Source organism: Diabrotica virgifera, chromosome 6, assembly GCF_917563875.1.
Source record: "Diabrotica virgifera virgifera chromosome 6, PGI_DIABVI_V3a".
NCBI lineage: Eukaryota > Metazoa > Arthropoda > Insecta > Coleoptera > Chrysomelidae > Diabrotica > Diabrotica virgifera.
Window position 1 is genome coordinate 217,484,179 of NC_065448.1, and position 14,778 is coordinate 217,498,956.

The 14,778-nt window shown below is 33.2% G+C and overlaps 1 protein-coding gene across 2 annotated transcripts in view; it reads left to right on the top strand.

Moving 5' to 3' along the window:
- The window catches only part of LOC126887247 (UTP--glucose-1-phosphate uridylyltransferase), a 79,705-nt gene that overhangs the window by 5,241 nt on the left and 59,686 nt on the right, over positions 1-14,778 (top strand). Inside the window, exon 1 of one of the 2 annotated variants that reach the window (XM_050654662.1) lies at positions 4,461-4,712. The exons of the other annotated variant lie outside the window; for it this stretch is intronic. Within the exon in view, the coding sequence (XP_050510619.1) occupies positions 4,695-4,712 (18 nt within the window). The 5' untranslated portion in view covers positions 4,461-4,694. Of the gene's footprint in view, positions 1-4,460; positions 4,713-14,778 lie in introns of those variants that run through there. 2 annotated transcript variants of the gene reach the window in all.

Below are 14,778 nucleotides of genomic sequence, written 5' to 3' on the forward strand. Positions count from 1 at the left end.
CATTCTACGTCTCTTGCACAGGTTGCTAAATCCTTATTGGTTATTTGATAATTATAAAATGTTTAATAAGAATAAAATTGTAAAACAAAACAGTTGTAACATCCATAATTTAGTTTCTATGCTATAGTTAAATATAATAATTGTCTTATAGGTTATATATTTGTCTAAAGTTTAACCACGGATGTAAACAGAATATAACGTTACTCAGAATGCGGTAGTCCACGGATGTAAACAGAATATAACGTTACTCAGAATGAGGTAGTCAACTGTGCAGAAAAGAACTTTGCGGCACAGAAACGTCACTTTTCTGCACACTAATGTCAAATATCTTATACTGTGAGAAAATATCAAGTTTGCTAACATAAAACCGTGCAGAAAAGTGCACTTTGAATAGTGGTTGTAGAAAAAATATTTATTAAAAGTATGTGAACAAAAATCGAAAATATATGAACAGAAGTCACAAATAAAAACTTCATCTACGTCATCATAGGCACTACAGGCGTCATAAGCCTATTTGGTGCAAGACACACATTTTATCCAGCCTTCCTTCACATTATAATTTGAAAATAGTTAATTGTAATATAGATTATCTTCTTCCTCTAAACTCTCCAAAATTTTGTTTTTGGTGCAGCCCTTTTTACCACGTTTTTTCTTTTTTTTTGTCCAGTTCATTTAGTTTTATTTTTTTTACGACTGGAGATTTTTTTTAATTTTTCCTACTAGCTTTCTTACTAGCTTCTTCAACAGAAGAAGCCAAATGTTGTAGTTAACTAAAAGCAAAAAAAACACTGCAGAAACTGGAAGTAACAACAGGTCTGATAAAATCGGGTACCCGGTTTTGTCGATTTTCGGACTACCCGGTTTTGTCAAACTCGTAAACAAGACATTAAATGTTATTTAAATTTTTAAGTTATGAAATAATATTCAAAATTTTTGGCCAAATTAAAGGTAATATACTAGGTTACATGTATTAAATTTTGAAATGGCCATTAGTTATTCATTAGAGGAGAAAACAGCTATAAACTTACCTTAAAAATCGAGTTTCCTGCATCAAAAAACAGGTGAGATCTTACTGCTCCGGAACAGATTACTCAAATGAGGTAGAAATGAATACACACGACTGTTGGTGGTAAAGGGACACTAATTTTAACATTGTCTAATAGATAGCAGCAGACAGTTAGAAGAATTAAGGGGTACCCGGTTTTATCAACCTACCCGGTTTTGTCCAACTCTCCCCTACATAAGTAAAGTAAATTGTAAAGCAGTAATGATTAATTTCATTTCAGATGCTAATTAGGGGGTGGTTTTTACGACTTTTTTACCCCAAAAAGGGACCAACATTATTTTGAGCATAACCTACTTAGATACTTTTGATGTTGTACAACATTTTTTAAAAACAAAAATTAAGCTGATGGATTGATGGATTCGACCGTTACTTGATGGAAGTTCATTTTATCTAACAATAAAATACTGAAAACTTTTGTTTTCGATACTTCCACAAAATTTATTATACAGGGTGAATGATTAGTAGGGTAAAGCTCAATAGCTTCGCTATAGTAATAGATAGCAATAAAAGTTAATAACAAAAATTTTAGCCACCTTTGAGCTTCACATTACAAAATTAGTTAGAATGTTACAGGGTGTTCGATAACACAGTGGCAGACCAAACTTATGTTTTTTTTTTAATGGAACACCCTATATTTTATTTTAAATTCGAAATCCTGTTAACTTCTCCATCACAAAAATATAAAGGTTTGTTATGTTATACAGGGTATTTACAAAGTTATAACCAATTTTATATGAAAATCGTAACAAGTTCAATTCTCTGTATAAATAAATAAGCAAAACAACAATGGTTTATTAATGCCATATTTTCTAACGTATTGTCAAAATTTTCAAGAATGGTCGATATTGCTAATTTTCTTTATATCAAATACAGGGTGAGTCAAAGCGCAAGTACATTATTTTCTCAGTAATTTTAAATGGAACACCCTGTATTTTATATCACTATTGAAAAGTACCATTACCGTACTTTAATTTTTAGATAACATTCCCTATGTCTAAATTTATTAGTTTTCGAGATATTTTCATTTTTCAATGTACCAGTAGCGTGGCCACCCAAATCACCAGAATTTAATAAACTGGACTGATTTTTTTGGGGTTACGTTAATAATGAAGTTTATAAAATACCTCCAACAACAAGGGATGAGATGAAAAATAGAATACAAAGTGCATTTCGATGTGTTAATGTACATAAATGTGTTTGTACATAAATGTAATGTACATAAATGGGTAAAGGATATAATTTTGAACACCTTATTTAATTAAATATTAAAAATATTTTATTAAAAGTAGCTTCTAATTTTTTCGAACATGTTTTTTTGCAAAATGTATTACTGATAAATTATGTTTCGTTCTTTATTTGTTACATTGTTACATTTACATACAAAAGTAGTGTTTAATTGTCTTCACAAAATAGTGTATTTTGTGTTTGTGTGTTTGTTGTAAAATTTATTACTAATTTTCTTTGTTTATTTGTTGCATTTACATAAAAAGATAGTTTTTAATTGTTTCAAAAATGTTGCATGTAGTGGTTGTGTTTTTGTTTGTAAAATGTATTACTATACTACATTCGCTCTCGCGAGATTTTTTTTGAGACATTCGGAATAGGAAACCTACAACACAAAAATTCCTACCTCACACTGTTAACTGCTAAAATCAACTCAAATCAACTTAATCTTTCATTAAAAAAAGAAGAATTATTAGAAATAGTGGGAGTGTCTACTAATCTCATAAAATTTTGTGAAGTTTATTTCTACAAAATATTTTTATTTTGTACAATAAATAATTTTCTCATTTGCTATCAATACATTATAATGGTTTAAATAAATAAATATTGATTGGCGTAAGGTTTATGTTATTTTTATGTCTGTTTACTATTAATAATATTGGATATGAGCAGGTGCGTTGGTTTTGTAGTAATTTCCAGTCACTTCTAACAACTGAATTTTTCAAAAAAGAAATTACTAACGTCAGTGTCAAAAAAAATCTCGCGAGAGCGAATGTAGTATAATAAATTATTTTTATTTCTTTATTTGCTACAGTGTTACATTGATTACCGGATTGATAATCGGTAATCTTCAATTGTCAATTCAGTCATGGCTTGAGCAAGGTTAATTGGGATAAGTCTTGAGACTGCTCAGAACAGCAGTGGTGATAGTATACATCCCTGACGGACCCCACGTTTGATTTTGATATCGTCGGATTCTCCTGCCTCTGTCCGGCTAGATGTTTGATTCCAGTACAGATTGCTGAAAATTCTTAAATCACAGGTGTTTATTCCAATAGTGTTTAGTATCTCCATCAGCTTGTCGTGCTTTACTGTATCGAACGTTTTATGGTAATCAATGTAGCATGCATAAATATCGCAATTTACGTCTCTACATCGTTGAAATAGCACTTGTATACTAAAGAGAGCCTCTCTCGTACCCACTGCATTCCGAAAACCAAACTATGTACGGCTGATTTTTTCTTCTTACAGTCTATATCCTTTGATGTATCATTTTTAGAAATAATTTTAAAATATGGCTCATTAAGCTGATGGTTCGGAAATCACTGCAGGATACCGATTTTGTTTTCTTTGGTAAAGCAATAAACGTCGACTTCAGCCATGTTTCTGGTATTACTCCGTTCAAATATATGTAATTAAATCTTTTTGTTAGGCGTTGAGTACCGTCGATATTAAATAGTTTTATTGAGTTCAGCAGATGCATTGTCAGGTCCAGGAGCTTTGTCATCTTTTAGTTGTGATATTGCTTTTTCAACTTCATATGATGTGATTGGTAAGTGGTCATCACACAATATGTAGGACGGAGGTTGTTCGGATCTAGTATCATCAAAGAGTTCTTGTATGTATTTTGTCCATATGCAGATTTCTTGGTTTTTATCTGTGATGATATTCTCTGTTGGTCTCGCAGTTTGCTAGCTGTGTTGAATTTCTGAAGACCAGCTGCTTGTTTCACCTTTTTATGCATGTTAAACGTATCATGTTTTGTTCTAACAACTCTATCTCTTCACACTGATTTTAACCAATTCTTTTTGGCCTTTCATATTTCAGCTCTTATTTATTGTCTCTGAATCGTGTTGTACATTATTCTGTTGTTCTTTGATTTTCTTCTTTATTCCATGAGTTGTAATATATTGTCATTCATCCAATTTTTTCTCTTCTCTTTCTTTTCTATTAAATGTTCTTCTCTGATCTTGTTAAAGGTTTCACATGTGACTAATCCCTTATAAATAAACATAACATTTAAATACCAATTGAAATATGGCGGCCAGTAATTTTTCGACTTTAAAATGTTTCCTAGGTTAACACAAATTTTAGTTTTCTTAAACTGTTCCATCGATACGCAATTCATTAAATGATTCCAAATATGCGCGACATCAACTTGAGGTCACGGCAAGATTTTTTACAGTCTCTCTATCTTATTTATTTTCAAAATATTTTGTGTTTAACGCTTAATCCCAACTTTTTGATAAGTTATTGACGAAATATTGTTTATCGTATTAGAGCAAACTTGATAACGATTTAGTTGATATGTTTTTTAATTATATATTAGCCCGAGACTAAACCATCTCGCAATTTGTTTTTCTGGTGCCCGATTAGGTGGTGGTGTACGCGGTTTTTGTAACACATGGATTTACTAGAAAGGGTATGTTTTTTGAAATTACGAATACAGTAGAGTGTCGATTATCCGAACGTCGATCAACCGAACGACCGGTTATCCGAACTCCTGACTCCCGCGCTCCGCACTCGAGTACCCAGCAAGCGTTAGTAATTAACGCTTAAAATATCTTCAATTTTCTTCAATATTGTATCCAAAAATATGTTGTTGCAAAGACTGCACTTTTTTGTTTAATTGCTATTTGTCATTTTCAAGATATAAATAAATATGTAGGTATACTTATGTATATAAATATGACTTTTATTCACTTGTGGATAAATATGTATGACTATATCAATATATAGTTCGATTATCCGAACAAATCGGTTTTCCGAACACCCATGTCCCCCAATTAGTTCGGATAATCGACTCGCTACTGTATATAAACTTATAAAATTAGTAAAAATGAAGTCTAAAGACAGCAGATTAAAGTTAAATTGAAATTAAGAAACATCAAATGCCAGCTTTAGTTCAGAGAAATAAGAAAAAAAAATATCCTGTTGGTGACACAACCCCCTCCAGGCCGCATATTTACAGATGCTTGCGTGTGTAGACACCAGGGTGTTGAAATCAGTTAGGGTTTGGAGAAACGGTACATTTACAGATGCTAGCGCGTGATGACACCACGGTGTTGAAACCAGTTAGGGTTTGGAAAAACAGTACGTTTACAGACGCTAGCGTGTGTTGACACTAGGGTGTTGAAATCAGTTAGGGTTTGTAAAAACAGTACATTTACAAATACTAACAGATTTGGACACCAGAGTGTTGAAACCAGCTAGCTTTTTTAGTGGTTATACATGCATAGATGCTAACGGCTATTGACTTTGATTTTATATACCTACTGTTGTGGAAAAATATTTAAGTGATTTAGGTAATAATAAATAATTAAACGTTGTTGGGATATAAACAATAATATATTATCACAAAAAACAACATAAAAATAATGTTGTTCTGAAGCTATGTGCTTGTGGCATTTTTATAATTAACTATTTAGATGGGAAATAAGCCACAATTAAATTTAAAAAAATAATTTTATTAACGGTTCGACGCCCAAATCGGGTGTCGTTGTCAAAATACAAAATACGTACTACTAAATTAAACAAAAATGTTGTTGTTTAGTAAAAAATACTTTAAAACGTATAATATATGTATGAATTGCCAATATAAATGAGTCAGATTAAAAAAATTATTAGTAGAATTTTTTACTAAGCCAAAACATTTTTGTTTAATATACAGGGTGTTTGGTAAAGAATGGGCCATAGCTTAACCTCAGGTTCCCGAGGTTAAAATAGGCCGATTTAACCTAACTTACCTTAGTACAAAGTTTACAATAATCAAGATACAGGGTGTCAAAGTTAAACTTTTTTTTTATTTATTATTAAATATTTCCTGACAGATATGAGATAACAGCATGAAATTTGGTATGTGGGGTTTTTTGGGTCGAGAAAACTAAATTCCCTACCAAGAATTATATATTGCCCAGAGGGCGCCACATACGCCTTTCATAACTTACCTATTTATTACGTTAAATTTTTTTTTATCCCTAACTCTGTATAATTTTGACATTAAAATTTTTATTCTTCTATTAGTTTTACTTAAAAAAGCTATACTTCTTTCATCTCTCGAAACTCAACGGTTTTCGAGATAAACGCATTTTAAATCTGCGATACACCATCATTTTTAGCATAATATCATTGTAGTTACACCCAAAAAATAACTTAAAACCATAATAATTGTGCCAGTTCTCAAATTTATGGCATTGCATCGCAAATTTCATTTGAAGCAATTTGCCATACATTTTTGGGTAATTTTATGGTTTTAAGTTATTTTTCTGATGTAACTACAATGATATTATGCTGAAAATTATGTTGCACCGCAGATTTAAAATGCGTTTATCTCGTAAACGGTTGAGTTTAGGGAGATGAAAAAGGTATACCTTTTTTAAGTAAAACTAATAGGGGAATACAAATTTTAATGTCAAAATTATACGGAGTGACGGATAAAAAAAATTGAACGTATTAAATGAGTGCCGAAAGGAGTATGTGCCGCCCTCTGGGCAACACATAACTTTTGGTAGGTAATTTAGTTTTCTTGTCCCGAAAAACCCCCACATGCCAAATTTCGTGTTGATGTCTCATGCCTGTCAGGAAATATTCAATAATAAATAAAAAAAAGTTTAACTTTGACACCCTGTATATCGGTTATTATAAACTTTGTACTAAGGTAAGTTAGCTTAAATCGGCCTATTTTAACCTCAGGAACCTGAGGTTAAGCTATGGCCCATTCTTTAACAAACACCCTGTTGTAGTATTTTTTATTTTGACAACGACACCCGATTTGGGCATCGAAACGTTAATAAAATAATTTTTTTCAATTTAATTTTGACTTATTTCCCATCTAAATAGTTAATTATACAAATTCCACAAGCAAATAGCTTCAGAGCAACATTATTTTTTATGTTGTTCTTTTGTGTTAATATATTATTATTTATATCCCAACAACGTTTAATTATTTACTAATACCTAAATCACTTAAATATTTTTCCACAGCAGTAGGTATATAAAATCAAAGTCAATAGCCGTTAGCATTTATGCATGTATATTAATTACTAAAAAAAGCTAGCTGGATTCAACACTCTGGTGTCCAAATCTGCTAGTATTTGTAACTGTACTGTTTTTCCAAACCCTAACTGATTTCAACACCGTGGTGTCAACACGCGCTAGCATGTGTAAATGTACTGTTTTTTCAAACCCTAACTGATTTCAACACCCTGGTGTCTACACACGCAAGCATCTGTAAATATGCCTCCAGGCCGAAACCAAATTTTTTGAGTAGTATGGACATCTATAATATTAACCTATATGTTTCCTGCAGCCGATTTTGATGATATACATAGAGTTATAAACAAATAAAGATCAAAAAACGGTAAATTTTCGCTTTTTTGTCTATTACCAAAAAGTTAAGCATTTTAAACAAATTTGAGAGTAAGAAACTCATAAAACGTATACAAAATTTCAATATGGCGTTCGCTGAATATGTCTATCCTTATTGGTTACTTAGAAAATTGCAAAATAAATCATAAAGTTTGAGTTTTTATAAATATTCATAACAACTTATGTAAAAATTATGTCTCTCTAATAAATAACGCCATAATTCTCAAATATTGGTCGCAGTTCTTTTGATAAGAAATAAATGTATAATGTATTTTTGCAAGCATTTCCTTTTAAAAATTGGGTCACACTTTCGTTGTCTGCCAAAATAGTTGCTTTTAATACTTTCTGGCCTTCAAATAACGATAAGTTATATCGATAAGTTGATACCCGTACAAGTATTTCATAATTATATTAGACCTTGCTGCCATAAATGCATGCATTTTGTACAGGCAAAACAGTCAAAAAAATAGACGTAGAGAATTTATACTTCAGCTAGGTGCTAGCGCAAGAGCTCCGTGATGAATACATTATGGAACGTGGTTCAAGAGCGAAAACCGGAGTTCTTGATACACTGGCACCGATTGTAAACAGTGTCTGCAGCCCTTTGTAGAAAATGTTCTACAACAAAAAATAAGTTGCAAAAAATGTGTAAACGCTATGTAATCTCCATTTTTTAATTTTGTAATGCATTTTGTAACAAAGGAATAAATAAATTTAGCAAAAATTTGTTCCATCTCAATAGTACACCAAATCTTATTCTTCTTTGAGTACCCTGCCCAAATTTTAGGCGTGGGTAGCTTCCTTGATAATTTGCCAATAGCCTTCTCGATCTTGCACTGCATGTTACAGTTTATCTGCTGATAAGGCCAGTCCATTGACGAAGGTTTCGGAGCCATGCGTTTCTACCAATTCCTCTTTTTTCCACAATCTTTCCGTTGAGTATTAACTGCAGTTTCCTGTATCTGCTACCTCTCATTACATGCCCCAAATATTCAAATTTTCTCCTTTTTTCTTTATCGTCTTCGTCTAGTCACCTTCGCGTTGACCTATTTAAGACTTCTATGTTTGAAATGCGTTGAACCCATGAGATTTTAAGCATTCTACGATATGACATCTGAAGGCTTCTATCATATTAACCTTCATAGTCCAGGTTTCACATCCATATATTAGTAATACAGGGTGCACATAACATTTTAGGAACTTGATTCTTAGTTGTAAGTTCAGCTGAGAATTGCACAGCATAGATATAGATCTAAGTTTCATAAATGCTCCTCTTGCAATTTCTATACCAGTGTTAATTTATTTATCAGGATTTAGTGTCTCATTTATGCAACATCCTATGTATTTTCAGTCAGCTTTTGTAATAGGCTCATTATTGGCAATTATGTAGTTGAATAGCGCCAACATTTTGTTTACTAACCACAAGTAACTTTGTCTTTTATGTATTTATGCCAAGTCCGTTATTGGAGCATTCTCTAGTCCTAATGACTAGATTTTTAAGAAATTGAAGATCTTTTATACTTTTATTTAGCCATGAGCGCTGTGTCATCTGCATAGCTGTTGTCATTAATAGTTTTTCCCGCAATTCTAACCCACATGGCCCTTCTAAGGCTTCGTTGAATATTTTAATACAAAAGAAAATAATACACAAACACACAAAATAATGTCTGGGTGTGGCATGGCTATTTTCCTAAAAGATCGAGGCCAGGTAAGTCAATCGTCACTCGTGAATTTTGAAAATCATAACCTAGACTACTTTTAGTTATATTTTCAGCACATTTTTAATTTTTTTAAGTTAAGTTAACGTTAAGTATTAGTTAAAATATAATTTTAGTTACAATTAATTGTAGCTTAAACCCAAATAAACGTAACATTTAACTAAGATAAGAATGTATCGATATTTTTAATTTTGGTGCGATAAAAACTGTGCTGTCATACGTTTCCAAATCCAGTATAGATAAATATTCGTATATATTTTTCGTTTATTTCTTTCTTCTAAACGTGCCCTATCAAGTCCCCTTACGTTGGCGATTAACATGGCGAACCAGCGTTGCCAGGCCCAAATAATTTATTTCCCCATATTGTGTTTAAAAGTTGCCAGATTTTCAACAGAATTCCCCAAACTTATAAGGTTTGTTCCAATTCGATACAAAACCGCTCTTGAACCGTTACGCGCATGCGCAATAACGAATATTTATGCGCAGTTACACATTTCTCGTTACTGCGCATACTCGTAACCATTCAAGAGCGGTTTTATTTAGGGAACCCCAGGGAATATCATTGTTCGCGGTAGTCACAATTCACCAAACTGTATTGAGTGTGGCCTATATGTGGAATCAGTCACCACGATCTTGTTGTAAAACATTTAATATTCACATAATTAGGAATCGACTTTCTAAAATAACTATTTTTTACTAAATTTAATAACATATTTTAGCCAGTTTGATTTCCCCAGATATTAGTCATTTTAAAAAAGTTTTTCCCCAGTCCCCAAAGTTTATCAATTTTCCCCAGTTATGGGGAAAATTCCCCAGACCTGGCATCCCTGGGCGAAACTGTCTCTGTCTCCTATTAATTCTTTATGTAAAGGTAGACTTCCGCACCAAGCGACCGAGACAGGAGACCGAGACAGGCGACAGATAGGCGAGGTCTCCCCACGACTGCTCTCAATGCAATTATATCAGGGTAGTTCTGCAGCCCGCGACAGAGACCAGCGACCAACTATCGTCTAATCGCGACCTATCTGTCGCCTGTCGCGGTCTCCTGTCTCGGTCGCTTGGTGCGGAAGTCTACCTTAAGTTTAACGTGTCGACCTCACAGGTTCCAACAGAGTGTGACGTGGCACACTTCACCAGTTTATCAATTTAACCCGGGATCGGTCGCGCTGTTAGAAAAAGCTAACATTTGATCCTTTTCCGTGATAACTTGATGACAAATTAAGCAGCATATCTTTCCACTCGCAAGTGCCTCGAGGAAGAGTGTAGTAATGCGCATATCCAAGGGTATCGGACAGCATAACTAAATATGAGTAGAATTGTAGAGTAAATATTTTGTTAGATAAAATCTAACGACGCGACTGAAAACGTAGGTCAAAATTTTCAAGTATTGTGACTTATGAGTCTTTTTGTACTCAGATGTCTATACATTATCTAGACGATCTCTACATTAACCATAAATTACCAGTTGCTCAAAAATTAGCCCGACATGAATTACTTACTGTGGTTATACAGGGTGTCCCGAAAAGATTGGTCATAAATTATACCACACATTCTGGGGTCAAAAATAGTTCGATTGAACCTAACTTACCTTAGTACAAATGTGCTCATAAAAAAAGTTACAGTCCTTTGAAGTTACAAAATGAAAATCGATTTTTTTCAATATATCGAAAACTATTAGATTTTTTATTGAAAATGGACAAGTATCATTCTTATGGCACTAACATCTTAAAACAAAATTATAGTGAAATTTGTCCACCCCATAAAAAAATTATGGAGATTTTGTTCCCTTAAACCCCCCCCCCAAACTTTTGTGTACGTTCCAATTAATTCATTATTGTGGTACCATTAGTTAAACACAACGTTTTTAAAACTTTTTACCTCCTAGTATTTTTTCGATAAGCCAGTTTTTATCGAGATGCATCTTTTTTTCAATATATTTACGTAAAAATTTTATGGGTGTTTTGTTCCTTCAAACCCCCCAAATGTTTGTGTACGTTCCAATTAAACTATTATTGTGGTACTATTAGTTACACACAGTGTTTGGATTTGATGACAAAGGGAATAAAAATAGATGGAGAATACCTAAACAACTTACGTTTCGCCGATTATATAGTCATAGTAGCTGAGGATCTAGGTATGGCAAGAGAGATGGTACAAGAACTCGTTGTAGCTACAGAAAATGTAGGTTTAAATATAAACATCTCAAAAACAAAAATAATGACAAATTTGGTACCCAACCAGAACATCAGTATTGGTGGGAAGGAAATAGAACTCGTAGATAGATATAAATACCTGGGACATGAAATTACGATTGGCAGGGATAACCAGACTCATGAGCTGAAGAGAAGAATCGGTCTTGGGTGGGCAGCATTTGGAAAACTGAGAGAAACTTTTAAAAATGAGTTACCCACATGTCTAAAGAGAAAGGTATTCGATCAGTGCGTCCTCCCAGTCTTGACGTACGGATCAGAAACACTTACCTTAACTAAAGCCTCGGCTACCAAACTAAGAGTCACGCAGAGAAGAATGGAGCGGTCAATGTTAGGAATAACTCTGCGAGACAAAATCAGAAACGAAGAAATCAGGAGAAGAACAAAGGTGACTGACGTCATCGAGAGGATAGCCAGGTTGAAGTGGAGATGGGCAGGACACGTAGCCAGAATGACAGATGGGCGATGGACGAAGAGGTTATTGGAATGGAGGCCAAGAGAAGACAAGAGAAGCGTCGGTCGACCGCCTACAAGATGGACTGACGACTTAAGAAAGGTAAATAAAAACTGGATGAGGGCGGCGCAGGATAGATGGGGTTGGAAACGAGGGGAGGAGGCCTATGTTCAGCAGTGGACTTCTGAGGCTGGATGATGATGATGAGTGTTTTTAAAACTTTTGCCTCTTAGTTTTTTTTTTCATAAGTCACCTTTTATCGAGATGTAGCTTCTTTTTCAAAATATACATAAAAATGTAAATTATAAATAAATGTTCAGATTATTAACAGGTCTCTATAATCATACTTAACCATATACAAATATGTGGTGGATTCGACAAATATTCAAAATATCTCGGTAAATACTGGCTTATCGAAAAGTACTAAGAGGCAAAAATTTTTTAAAAACATTGTGTTTAACTAATGGTGCCACAATAATAATTTAATTGGCACGTACACTAAAGTTTGGGGGGTTTAAGGGAACAAAACCCCCATAAAAGTTTTATGGGGTGCACAAATTTCACTTTAATTTTTTTTAAGATGTTGCTGCCATAAAAATGCCACATGTCCATTTTCAATAAAAAGTCTCTGAGAGTTTTCGATATATGAAAAAAAAAAGAATGTGTGTGTACTTTGTACGCGTGTAAGAAGTTATTCTTCTATTATATAATTTCAACGAAGTAAATATATTTAACAGGTTATTTGTATTTTATTTAAATATTAAACTAACTTTCTTATTTCAAAATTTTTTTATTAAAACAACCAAAAATTAAAAAAATATATGAATCGTCCAGGATTGGAACCCGCGAGCGGTGCGACCTTCCAATCACTGACCCAACGCTCTACCAACTACGCCACCGAGTTTCTTTAAATGACACGTAAGTTTCGGATATAATTACACAACACGGTGACATATAGACATATAAAAATGCTATACCTACATAATATTTTATTATCTTACTACATAGAAAGACAAATCCAAAAATTATAATAAATAATACATTTACTAAAAACACTAATATATTCTTTTAATGACTTATTTGCGCTGATACATACATACCTATCTTGGCTATCTTGAAAGATTAGCAACGAACTATTACTGTCTGTGTGCGCATGCGCGCAGATTTATGAAATTTTACTCCCAATCGCATCGCGCCTAAAGAAGAATAACTTCAAAAATCGATTTTCATTTTGTAAGTTTAAAGGGCTGTAACTTTTTTTGTGTGCACTATTGTATATAAGGTACGTGAGGTTCAATCAACCTGTTTTTGACCCCAGAATCAGTGGTATAATTTATGACCAATATTTTCGGGACATCCTGTATTTTAGTGTTTGTTCCGTTTCTTTGTATCTGCTTTGTTTTATTTTAGCGTTTGTTTCATTTTCGTGTATCCCTTGAAATTTTATTTAAATTCATATTCTTTTAATAATTATTAGAAATGAATTAACATAACGAGTAAATAAAAATATGTACTATAAAATACAAATTTGTTTTAAATACGTACTGTTAGATAAAATCTAACACCCGACCGATCGTGTGACAGATAAGAGCGTGTGACAGATCGACTCTTCCCGGGTTTAACTTCGGTAAAGAGAAATAGAAAATTAATAATAGTGATAAGAAAAGAGAGCACTCTTGTCACCATACATTAATGTGAAGTTCTTCTTCTTTTGGTGCCTATTCGTTTCGAATATTGGCGATCATTCAGGTTTTAATTATTTTATTAACTGTTGCTTTAAATAGATTAGTTGTTGTTGTGGAGAACCATTTCCTCAGGTTCTTTAACCACAATATTCTTTATCTCCCAATTCCTCGCTCTCCGGATACTTTACCTTGAATAATTACCTTCAGTAATCTGTATTTAGTGCCGTTTCTCATTATGTGTCCGAGATATTCTAACTTTCTCCTTTTAATGGTATACATCACCTCTCTTTCTTTGCCCACTCTTCGTAATACGGTCTCGTTGGTTATCTTGTCCTTGTCCGTCCATGATATCCTTAGGATTCGCCTGTATAGTCACATCTCGAAGGCTTCAAGTTTTTTCTCCATTGCTTCAGTGATTGTCCAGGATTCAACTCCGTAATACAATGTTGAGAAGATATAACACCGTAGGAGCCTTGTTTTTATCTCCAGATTAAGGTTGTGGCTTTTAAAGAGTTTGGCCATGTTATTGAATGCACTCCTAGCCTTCTCTATTCTACATTTTATTTCTTGTGAGTGATCCCATTGTTCGTTTACTATTGTTCCAAGATAGTTATACTGATTTACTCGGTCCACTGCTGTATTATTGGTAAGTAGTTGGGCGTCTCTAATTTTATTTTTGCTGATGATCATAAATTTAGTTTTTGATATATTGACTTAAAGTCCCAATCTTTCACTTATAGACTAAGAACCGGGATAGGTGAAATTTGCTAATCATTTTAGGCACGATAAAAGTCCATAACTTAAATAGTAGAACCTAAAAGAAAACGTTTGAACACTGTGCCGTCACTTTTCACTGGCACATGCGTCGACAGTGGCGCACCAAACTTTCCACTTTTGGACCGGATAAATAAATTATTTATAAATCGACGGCATTAAGACGCAAGGAAGATATTAAAAATATAAGATATAAAAACTAGATGCCGTACAAAAATATTGGTTCTGCAGCGTTAAAAAAATTTCATTTTTCGCATATTTTCATTGATAAAAAAATTAT